Below are 12,639 nucleotides of genomic sequence, written 5' to 3'. Positions count from 1 at the left end.
ACTAGATTTGATATTAAAGAATTTTTAAATTTTAAGGTGTAACAATACTTTGTGGTTTAAAATCCTCATATTTAAAATCTAAAATGAGGGGCACCTGGGTTCAGTTGGTTAAGTGTCCAACTTAAGCTCAGGTCATGATCTTGCAGTTCCTAAGTTCGAGCCCCAGGTTGGGATCTGTGCTGACAGCTCAGAGCCTGGGGCCTGCTTGGGATTCTGTGACTCCCTCTCTCTCTGCCCTTCTTCCTGCTTGCCTCTCTCAAAAAACTTCTCAAAAAAAAAATTATTTTTAAATAAATATTTAAAAAAAAATTTTTTTTAATCTAAAATGAGGGGTGCCGGGGTGACTCTGTCGGTTAAGCATCCAACTTCGACTTAGGTCATGATCTCACCGTTAGTGGGTTCAAGCCTTGCATACAGCTGGCTCTGTGCTGACAGCTCAGAGCCTGGAGCCTGCTTCAGATTCTGTGCCTCCCTCTCTCTCTGCCCCTCCCCTGCTCACACTGTCTTCTCTCTCAAAAATAAACATTAAAGAAATTAGAATATTCTTTACAAAAATAAGATCTAAATGAAACATTTTCATTAAAATGAGACAATTTTAGAGATAATTAGAGATAAAATTAGAGATAGAGATAAAATTAGAGATAATACTAAATTATTTACAGATGATATTATATGTTTAGAATTTGCTTTAAATTTGGGAGGGGTGGGGCACTTAGGTAGCTCAGTGGGTTAAGTGTCTGACTTCGGCACAGGTCATGATCTCACAGTTCGTGAGTTTGAGCCCTGCATCAGGCTCTGTGCTGACAGCCCAGAGCCTAGAGCCTGCTTTGGTTTCTGTGTCTCCCTCTCTCTCTGCTCCTCCCCCACTCGCACTCTTTCTCTCAAAAATAAATCAACATTAAAAAAAAAACTTTGGGAAGGACAATGAAAAAACAGGAAAACAATAAAGAGAAAGTAAAAACCAAAAGTTGGTCCTTTAAAAAGATCAACAAAACTGACAAACTTTTAGCCAGATTGACCAAGAAAATAAAGAATACTGAAATTACTAAACTCAGAAAAGAAAGGGGCATTACTACTGAAAATAAAAAGGATTATTTTATGGAATAAAAAGAGAATACGATGGACAACTGCATGCCAGCAAACTGGATAGATAACCTGTATTAATGGTCAAATTCCTAGAAACATACAACTTATTAAAATTTAATCATGAAGAAATAGAAAATATGAATACTTAAAACTACTAAGAAAATTGACTCAATAATCAAAAACCTCCCAACAAAGAAAAGCCCTGGATAGATAGATTCACTAATGAATTCTACCAAATATTTACTGAAAAATTAACACCAATCCTTCTCAAACTCTTCCAAAAAAGTAAAGAGGAGGAAACACTTCCTAACTCATTCATTACCCTGATACCAAAGCCAGACAAACCGTACAAGAAAAATGCAGGCCAAGATGAATTTTGATGCAAAAACAAGAACACCTCAACAAAATACTACCAACAACTAATTCAGCAACATACTGAAAGGATTATACACCATGAACAAACGGTATTCCTGGAATGCTAGAATGGGTCAACATGCAAAAATCAACTTCGTCCACATTAATAGAATGAAAGGGTTTGACAAAACCACATGATCATCTCGGTTGCTGCAGAAAAAGCATTTGACAAAACTCAACACACTTTCATGATTAAAAATAAAAAACAACAATAAGCTAGGAATAGAAGAAAACTTTCTCAATGATAGCCATAATATATGAAAAGCCATAGCTAAAGAATGCCATTCTTAGTGGTGAAAGCTTTCCCCCGAAGGTCAGGAATAAGACAAGGATGTCTAATTTTACCACTTCTGTTCAACACAGTATTGGCAGTTCTAGCCAGATCAATTGAGCAAGAAAAAGAAATAAAAGACATCTAAATTAGAAAGAAATCAAGTTATCTTTGTGCAGATGACATGATTTTATATGTAGAATATCCTAAAGAGTTCCCCTGTCCCCCAAACCTGTTCAGGCTAACAAATGAATTCAGCAAAGTTGCAGGTTACAAAAAAAAAAACACATAAAAATCAGTTGCATTTCTAAACGCTAACAATGAACTTTTGGAGAGGAAACTGAGAAAACAATTCCATTTATAATAGCATCAGAAAGAAAAAAAAATGCTTAGCAATAAACTTAAGGAAATGAAAGACTTGTACAAAAAAATATATTGCTGAAATTAAAGAAGACAAATAAATGGCAAGACATCCCATGTTCATGGATTGGAAGATTTGATATTGTTAAGATGTCAATGCCACCCCAAATAACCCACAGATTTAATGCAATTCCTATCAGAATTCCAATGGCATTTTTTGCAGAAATAGAAAACTCTGTCCTAAAATTCATGTGGTATCTCAAGAGACCCTGAATTGCTAAAACAATCTTGAGTAAGGACAAAGTTGGAGAACTCACACCTCCTGACTTCAGACCTTACTGGAAAGTTACAGTAATTAAAATACTGTGGTTCTGGCATAAGGACATACAAACCAATGGAATACAGAGCCCAGAAATAAACCCTCACTTATGTGGTCAATCGATTTTTGACAAAGATGAGAAGACTATTCAATGGGGAAAAGATAGTCTTCTTCAAAAAATGTTACCGGAAAAACTGGATGCCCACATGCACAAGAACGAAGTTGGAATCTTACACCATATGCAAAAACTAATTCAAAATGGATTAGAGACTTCAATGTAAGAACTAAAACTATAAAACTCTCAGAAGAAAATCTTCATGACATTGGATTAGTCAAGGGTTTCTTGGGTATGATGCCAAAAGCACAGGCAAGAAAATAAATTCAACTTCACCAAAATTAAAAACTGAAGAGTGGAAAGACAACACATAGAATGGGAGAAAATACTGGCAAATCATATATCTGATAAGGAGTAATATCCAGAATTTTTTAAAAAATCATATCCTGCAAATCAATATCAAAATATAAACAACCCAAAGTAAAAATGGGCAAAAGACGTGAACAGGTATTTCTCCAAAAATATACAAATTGGCCAGTAAACACATGAAAAGAAGCTTAACATCACTAGCCATTAGAGAAATGAAAATCAAAACCACAATAACCCCTCACCCTCATTAGATGGCTAATTAAAAAAACAAAAAACTCAGAAAACTACAGTGTTGTAGAGGATGTGAAAAAATTGGAACACTTCTGCACTGCTGGCTATTATGTGAAACGGTGTGTCTTTGTGAAAATAGTTTGGCAATTCCTCAAACACCTGCATAATTACCACATAATTCGTCAATTCCACTCTTAGGTATGTTATCCCAAAGAACCGAAAGCAAGGACTCAAGTAGATACTTAGGAAACAATGTCCAGAGCAGCATTATTCTTCATAGTAAGAAGGTGAAAGAAACCACCACAAATGTCCATAGACAGATAAATGGGTATCAAAATGTGGTACATACATACAATGGACTATTCAGCCTTAAAAAGGAATGAAATTGATATATGCGGGGCACCTGGGTGGCTCAGTCGGTTAAGCGGCCAACTTCGGCTCAGGTCATGATCTCACGGTCCGTGATTTCGAGCCCTGCGTCGGGCTCTGTGCTGACAGCTCAGAGCCTGGAGCCTGTTTCAGATTCTGTGTCTCCCTCTCTCTGACCCTCCCCTGCTCATGCTCTGTCTCTCTCTGTCTCAAAAATAAGTAAACGTTAAAAAAAAAAAAAAAAAAAAAAAAAAAAAAAGATATATGCAACAAGGATGAACCTTTAAAAGGTTATGCAAAGTGAAATAAGCCAGACACAAAAAGACAAATTTTTGATTCCACTGATATGAGATACCTAGAATAAGCAAATTCAGAGGTAGAAAATAGGTGTTACCGGGGGTGGGAGTACAGTGAATGTACTTAATGCAACTCATACACTTAACAAATCATTACATGACAAATTGTATGTGTATTTTTCTGCAGGAAAAAAAACAAAAAACCAAAAAAAACCTTAACGAGTTAGTATTTTTGATCCACATTCCAGTTTTAGAACCGCTCATTCATCCTCTGTGACTGGGCTCATTTAATACCTTCACCTTATCTGAATGGCTTGATTTACCAATACTCTGTCTCCTTTGGTCTTGACTTTCTCCCTACAGGCCAGAATATGGAAATTAACTTTGTGATCACGAAATTTAATTCTAAACATCATACACATAGATGTCTTTCTTTACACCAAGTGGGTATTAATGGCATTCTTTTTGAGCTGTGGCCATCCAGTGTGTCTGTCACTCCCCCCAGTGAGGGTTTAGGAGACCCTGTACAAAATAAGATTTAGCCTACTATGGATTTTCCAAAAGTTAGCTGTCTGGGTGGTGTCTGTGGCCACATTATCCAGGCTTTTAGCTTTTGTAAAAACTACTTCTTTAACCCTCTCTCTCTGCCCCCCACCTCCATGCACGTGTGCGGTCTCTCTCTCAAAAATAAACCAACACTGAAAAAAAAAGTTTTAAAAGCGGTAAAACAAAGAGCCCAACAGAAAAGAATGGTCAAACAATATGCCATAGTACGCAGGAAAAGAAATTACAATGGTCAGTAAAACATACGAGAGCATGTTCAACCTGAGACAATGCAAGCTGTCGTTTTTTCACAGACCAGATTTAAGTTTGATGAGGAAAGAGAGGGAAAAAAACACACTTATACATTTATTTTTCATAGGAGTTTAAATTCCTTTTTGGATGGTAACATTTATTAAAAGTTACATAGCATACACTCTTTGACCTATCAATATTCACTGCAAAGAATTCACACTCTGGGTATACTTATAAAAGTGTGTGTGGTGTGTATTAACTTCCACAGTATATTCTGTAATGTCAAAACATGAGAAATAAATGAGCATTAGGAGCATATGCAGATCACAGGATGTTACCAAACCCGTTCCAAAAAGTAACATGGAAATGTTAAGATACCAATTATCTGGTGTACCATCTTTGTGTAAACTTGAGATACAAATATATAATCAAATATAAAGATATAAAAATTTAATATAAACTGAATGCATATATATGAATGTGTATATGTATGCAGCTAATATTTTCTGGAAGGACCTACCGAAAGCAACCGTGGTTAACTTTGGGGAAGCAGTGGGTAGAAGCCTTTCCACTTGATCCCATTCTGTTCCATTTGCATTTCTAACTGGGGCGCCATCTCTGCTTCTTTTTCTCCCTCCTGGCTCGCCCCAGTGAGAAAGTAGCCCTGCCAATCCTGAGTCTGTTGCAGGAACGAACTGAGTTCAACACCTGTAAACACTCGCCACAGGGAGGTATAGATCAATGGTTCTCAGTTCTGACGGCACACAGAGAGGCCTTAAAAAAACAAAAAACACAAAAACAAACCTGATATCTGGGCCCAAACCCAGACTCTGAATTAGTATGGGGTGCATCCTTGCACTGGGATTTCTAAAAACTCCCCAGGTGATTCTAATATGCAGCCGGAGGGGGGGGGGGGGGGGGTAGGGTGAGAACCACCAGATGTATTTAATTATTCTTCAGTGACAAATAATGACCTAACGAGCTGCTGATTACAAGATTAAGTGTCTTGAGACCATGGGCAGAGTCACCAGCAGTACCGCCCACATTAGGAATTTGAGGCCCAAATAAAAAATACATTGATATGCCACACACCAGTCCTGCTGTGTGAACACTTGGCTAATTAAAGCGGGTCCTGTTTATAGGGATTGTGGACTGTGCTGGTTTACTTCCTCATACTGTTTTTGTTTTACAGTAGTAACTAGTTTAAACACCACTGTCCTCCCACATTAGCCTTTTGCAAATTTAACTTAACAACAGAAGACAGATACCTCTACCTAAATATGATATATACATGAAAACCCATGTTGTTGTTCTGTTAAATTTTGTTAACTACATTTTCAAAGAATTGTATCCTGGCAATATTTGCTTAAAGGGTGAAATATATGTAAGTACTTCCAAAGAACCAATTTAGCAAGCAAATTTACTAATCCTATGCCTAACTTTCCCATTAAGCAAGATAACAGCCATATAAAATATATATTTTCGCAAGAATATAGCTGACCCAAAGAAGGGGAAAATAGCAAATTCCAGAAAGAACTGCTACATAAATATTCACAAACTTAGACATGCTCTACATTGCTATCACTTAAGCAAGATTTCTTTAGCCTAAATGATTTACAGAGGAAAAAGTCTCTTCTCGAGTGTAAAATACACATACACACGCACGCACTCACGCATTCTCTCAAGATGAGCTCAGTCTTTAGAGTCTTAATGGAAACAGTCTTAGTCTCCTAAACAGAACTTGTAATTAATATAGTAAAATGAGCTCAACTTGAGGGTCTTCAATGAGCAGTTTTAGTTTCCAAAATATAATTTGAATATAGAATTCTTTAAAAGTAGTATCTGAAGAGTTAGCTATCATATGTATATATATATATATATTTACTTTATTACAAGATATTTTAAAATTTGGGCAGATACAATTAGGACAGAAAACCAGCTTCATACCAAAAATACACTTTCAATTACTTTATCAAGCAAATAAAAACAACTTTCATTTATTTGCTTTTTTTAGAAGTTAATGTACAGTAAAAATTTAATATTGTATATGAAAGACATGTAATTAAGCATACATACAAAAGAAACATGTATTGAATGTTCAGAAACAAAAGTAAAAATAAATAGCAATGATAAAACTTTGAAAAAAAATAATGCACATTTCCGTTGTGGAAAATACGATTCTTAATTAATATATACATAGTTATACTTAATAGAAAGCCATCTCTTTAAAATTGCACAAACATGGGACCAATAAAGCATTAATTTTTATGGCATGTAATACTATAATCCTAGGGCAGTTTTCTGCTTACCTCCAAGACATATAAAACACCTAGGTCTGTAATATAATGAAAGGTATGCTGTTCTGTTTGAGAAAGATTGTCTTCCTCAACTCTCATTAACCTGTAGTAATCCTACATAAGGCTGTACAGGAAATTTCACAAAAAGAAATATTCAACAATTACTGTGCCCACTCCATGCTGACTAGGCAGCCAAAAATGGGCTTCAAAGTAAATGGGGTGGGACATTTAATATTTTTGATACTTTTTTATACTAAAGATCATTTCTTTGTTCTATAAAAACACTGCATTTAACCATGATTGGCAGTCCTGACACAAGGAAAATCCTGGCAAAATGGATGGAGAGTTTCTGCTTACCTTATTTCCATGAATAAAATATTTCAGGAGATAAGAATTTATAGAAAAGAAACATTACGGGTCAATTCACTTACAACTTCTCTTATCAGGAGTATAATTCCATTTTTTAAAAATCCTGTTTAAACTTCTCTGTAAGAAAACCAAAGGTAACATTTCCATCTGTAGTATGGCACAGCCCTCGCTTCAGAGAAAAATACTTTGGGAACCAGAAAAGATTGCACAAAGGCTAGGGGCAACCTGAAGAGCTCTTGGCGAAAAACACTGAAGTCCTCTAGGGGAATAAAAAAATATGTGCAGACTTAATTACAAATATTTACATTTCAAAACCAAATCTTGAGTTAGCTATTCAGCTGCTCAGTACCAATGATTCACAGGCATTTCAAAAGGTGTGATAATGTGTCCACAGTATTTGTGACCACACTTGAATGCATAGAATACAGTAAAGATTATGGTTCTTCAGTCTGTTACCTATCATATCTATAAAACAAAATTGTTTACATTTTGAAAGCTGTACAACCAAAAAGATTAAGCAAATATTTTTATTATCTCACATAAGATATACCTTAGGTGCTACTGATTTCACTCATTTGTTCGACAACTTGCCCTAAAATTTCATCAACCACATCAACATCGTAATTCACTTGCTGAAGATCGAGATCAGGTACAATCATGGCCAACAGCTGTCCTACGTTAACTCGAAGAGATCGAAGTTTGAGGCTGCAAATAGAAATATTACATCTGTTAGATGAACGTCCTACCACAGTTTAATATTCACATGGAGCCTAAAATTTAAGTGATACATGAAGTCGCTTAACTTAGTAATTTAATACATAGTATTCATCTCTTGGTAAGTAGAGTGTTTCAAAAAACTAGTGGCTCTGGTTCCAACTAATACGATTTTAATTTGCAACTGAAGAAAACATGGACTGGTGAAATACATTTAATTGCAAGATGTTATTTATAATATAAAATATTATCACCTGGAAAACAGTAGGGGTATACTACTGAGAACGCTGGTCTAAGAATAAGAATGCATCTCTTTGGGGGCACCTGGGTGGCTCAGTCAGTTAAGCAACTGACTCTTGATTTCAGCTCAGGTCATGATCTCAGGGCTGGTGAGATCCAGCCCCTCGTCAAGGGGCTCTCTGCTTGGGATTGATTCTCCCTGCCCTTCCCCAGCTCGTGCCCTCTCTCTCTCTCGCTCTCAAAAATAAATAAATAAACTTAAAAAAAAGAATGCATCTCTGAATTTCAGCTTGTGAGGAAAATAAAAACGGATTTGTTCTCTAAAACATTTCTATGAGATACCGTCCTTGTGTAAGAGGAAAAGGAAATGGTTCAAGGGGTCATAAGCTCACAAAACTTTGGGCTAACTAATGGTAAACAAGTTTTTTTAGATGCAGGACCTCCCTGGACCTTTCATACGCTAAAGTTCACAGGCTGCCCATTTTACTATGCATTTATAGGGAATGGTGTTTTGCTAAAAATACTGGGAATCTCTGGATTAGATGATCATTATCATTCCTTCCAAATGAAATACACATATCTGAATATCAACATCCTAGACTTTAAATACCTACAATTATTCAGCAGCCTTTGCTTCAAAGACTGAGTGAAACCAAGGGCCCTGAATGTTACAGTTGCTCTTATTCTGTCCCCCCCCCTCCCAAATGAAGGCAGCCCACATTTACTTTAGATACTGATCTAAGGTGGAAATCTCTGAAGAGTCAAGATACTCATCCTTGGGTTGACAATGCACAGAAATGTGATTTTAAGCATGTTTTGTGAGCTTACAGGGTAAGGTTCTGTTGGTCCTTAGACAAAACTTTACATCATTCCCACGCCAGCCACTTTTTGTCCAAGCTTCCCCACTCATCTTCGATCAGAGGCCCATGGTTCAAATGCGTTTCCGCTTTGCTTTTCAGAAGTTATTAACCATTCTATATCCTTACCAAGAATATCCTCTTTATCATAACCACAACCTTTTATCTACATGAAAAGTTGGCAAAAGACTAGTAGGACCCAGTGACCTCTTACATGTCCTTTTCTTTAACTCTTTTGATTGTCCCTGGCTGATTCCTCCTGTCCACCGGACATGCCACAGATTCTTATTTTTAGTGTACAGAACAGCACTGTCCAAGAGAAAGATTCTGAACTCCATACGCAATTTAAAATGTTCAAATAGCCAAAGTAAAAAGTAAAATGCAACTGTAAACTTAACTGTAGTTATACATGTAACCCAATGTAACTAAAATATTATTTCATCACATAATCAAAGTACATTATTTTTTTTTTTGATGTTTATTTTATTTTGGGGACAGTGAGCGTGAGCAGGGGGTGGGGAAGTGGGGCAGAGAGAGAGGAGGGACAGAAGATCTGAAGCAGGCTCCACAATGACAGCAGCGAGCCCAACACGGAGCTCGAACTCATGAACTGTGAGATCACACCGAGCTGAAGTTGGACACACAGCCAACTGAGCCGCCCAGGCACCCCTCAAAATATGTTATTAATGAGATATTTTACATCCTTTTCCTTTTTCATACTAAAGCTTCAAAATTTTATTTTATTTATTTATGTTTATTTATTTCTGAGACAGAGAGAGACAGAGGATGAGTGGGGGAGGGGCAGAGAGAGAGGGAGACACAGAATCAGAAGCAGGCTCCAGACTCTGAGCTGTCAGCACAGAGTCCGACACGGGGCTCAAACTCACAAACCGTGAGATCATGACCTGAGCCGAAGTCAGTCGCTCAACCGACTGAGCCACCCAGGCACCCCAAAATTTTATTTTTTATTTTATACTTAAAGCACATCTCAATTCAGACTAGCTAAATTTCAAGTGGTATATACCTATACTATTTTGGAAAGCACAGGTTTAAAAGATCAGTTAAAAAAAAAAGTAAAAAATGAAAGATCAAAGATCATCAGTTACTCAAAGATCAGTGTGCAAGAGAACCATCTTAGAGATTGTTTAAAAATTTCTAAAAAAGTTTCCAAAAGTTTAGGGGCGCCTGGATGGCTCAGTAAGCGTCCGACTCTGATTTCGGTTCAGGTCATGATCTCATGGTTCATGAGTTCCAAGTCCCGCATCAGACTCTGTGCTAACAGCACGAAGCCTAATTGGGATTCTCTCTCTCTCTCTCTCTGTCTGGAAAATAAATAAACATTAAGAAAAAAAGTTTCCAATTAAATAAAGTACACTGCAGTCCAAGGATCTGCATTTCTACAAGCACCACAGATGCCTGAGGTTCCCAGAAACATCGCTTCTGAGCCTTAGCCCTCCAGGCTTTTCTGTACTGCTCTGCTCCATGTGTATGAACAGATTTACTGAAATCCTTCAAAAACTTAAGTTAAAAAACAAGATAATAATATAACTGATGTCAAGAGACGATGGCGGGAGATCATTTCTCAACAGTGCCTTTTCAGTCTGCAGTCATCCTGTATCAGCAGGAAGAGTTGCCCAGTTTGGGCCCTTAATGGCTACTTTCAGATGGTAAGACATCAACACATCAGCAGCACCATCACCCTCGCCGACCTGAACGTCTGCCTCCCCTACTCTCAGCACTGAAACAAAACCCCAAGCCCATAGGGTAACCGTTCATTTACTATTTTCTTATTTTCACAGAAGACGTCTACCTACTAACCACCCGAACTATGGCAATTTTTAGTAACTTTGTGATTACCTAAAAGTTAAGATTGGGAGGTCACAGAGTAAAATGAGGACAGCAAACCATAAAGAAATGGGGCCAAGAACAAAAGTAAAAGAAATCCAGGTGAAAAAGTAAGTTACACGAAATAGTCCCTTGTCTTTTCGTCATGGCCAAATCCACCCTCTTCCGTGATAGCTAACTCAATTTCCACTTTTCCCCAAACAGCATTCCAAACCATTCTAACCAACCACCCGCGCTTTATTTACTCCTTCCAAATTCCTGTGTCTCTTAAGCTGAACTTCCACTGTTCTTTCCCAGAAGGGAAGGATGAGGATGTGTACTTCTTTTGATCGAACAGTATCTGTCTGATGTGTGCTTGCAAATAAATATCACGCTAACCACGCGGGCCGCCCCGGAGGAATGCCTGGGGTACTATTACCTTTCCCCGTCAGTATAATTTACAGACTCCTCAATGTTACTTGAAGTTGAAACATCTGCTCCTAACGGGTGATTTGTGGATTTTAATTGTTCAATTTCAGTTTTCAGTTCTTCACATTGTGAACGCATTTGTGATTTTTCCATTTCCAATAATTCAACCTGACAAAAAAAAAATTTATTGAGTGTAAAATTTAGAACTAATGCCAAAGTGCAAATTTAAGCTAAGACATGTAGAAAACCTGAGTGATGAACATTACCATCAAAAGAGGGCAAAAAACCCACAGGAAAAAAAAAAAGCTTCCTCTGTTTGGTGTCACCTCGACATTTCGTCACACTGGAAACAATACCAAAGTGGCTCTCATTTCTTGGACACACTCACCAGCTGGAAGCTACAATAGAAAGCTTATATTGATTTTTATATATTTTGTCATCTGGCTCCAAGCCAATACATCAAGATGAATGTTCAGATGAGCTGTTACGTCCGCATTATTTCCAGCAAGAGGGGGCAGGAGAGCAGCACACTGCTGTTTCCGAAATCTTAGCAGAAAAAGCCTTCTTTCAAACGCCACGTTAACAGGATACGTAAAATACTTGTTTTCAGAAGGAGCGACCCAAATTGGAATGGAGAGCACACAGAGGCCACTACTTGACGCCTGACACCTACCATTTTTCTCCTTCTCCTTCAGTAAAGGAACCCCTGATAAAGACTACAGTTCCAAGGCGCCCATTAGCCAGGCGGCTAAGTTCCGACAGGTGGAACGTAAGCGACTTTCAGGGACCACACCCCTCCTCTGTCCTGCTGCTTGGAATGTAGATATACGAGGACTGGACCCGCAGGGCCACCTCCGACCATAACTGCATGCGGAGAAGCGAAGCAACAACGTAGGAGCCTGCTGCTCAGGCCTGCGGAACCGCCAGTTGGATGTTCGTCTCTGCCTCCTGCCGGCAGACCCGATCGTAACTAATACAGGCTGTCTCTATAAAATGAGGACATCATCCACCTTGTGTGGTTTTTGCAAGGCCTGTTAATAATGGATGTGAAGTTCCCTATATTTAGTAACTGAGTGCCTCAATGGGAAGAACGGTACTCTGAGCAGGACAATCCTTCATTATCTAGAAATTTCCAGTACCCTATAGTAAATTTACCATACCTGTCACTACGTTAAAATTCCCGTAATGCCCATCTCCTCAACACACGTGTCCATATGCCCCCTAGGACCGCCTCCCCAGCTGAGAAGCAGTGGGGTAGCAGAGTCAATAAACTGGTTGTTACGTAATCTATCCTCATCTAGCAACTGGCAGCTCTTTACGCTTTAGATGCCCGGGGACTCCCAT

At 38.0% G+C, this 12,639-nt stretch overlaps 1 protein-coding gene across 1 annotated transcript in view; it reads right to left on the bottom strand.

Annotated features, from left to right (window-relative positions):
* Positions 1-4,661: 4,661 nt before the first annotated feature.
* Positions 4,662-12,639, bottom strand: part of MORC3 (MORC family CW-type zinc finger 3) — a 42,366-nt gene continuing 34,388 nt past the window's right edge. Inside the window, exons 16-17 of the mRNA XM_058731951.1 lie at positions 11,306-11,463; positions 4,662-7,936 (exon numbers count right to left, since the gene is read on the bottom strand). Coding sequence (XP_058587934.1) covers positions 7,783-7,936; positions 11,306-11,463 — 312 coding nt within the window. The 3' untranslated portion in view covers positions 4,662-7,782. The remainder of the gene's footprint in view (positions 7,937-11,305; positions 11,464-12,639) is intronic.

The sequence above is a fragment of the Neofelis nebulosa genome, chromosome 5, assembly GCF_028018385.1.
Source record: "Neofelis nebulosa isolate mNeoNeb1 chromosome 5, mNeoNeb1.pri, whole genome shotgun sequence".
Taxonomy (NCBI): Eukaryota; Metazoa; Chordata; class Mammalia; order Carnivora; family Felidae; genus Neofelis; species Neofelis nebulosa.
Note: the sequence above shows the minus strand (reverse complement) of the source record. Positions and strands in the feature narration are given on the sequence as shown.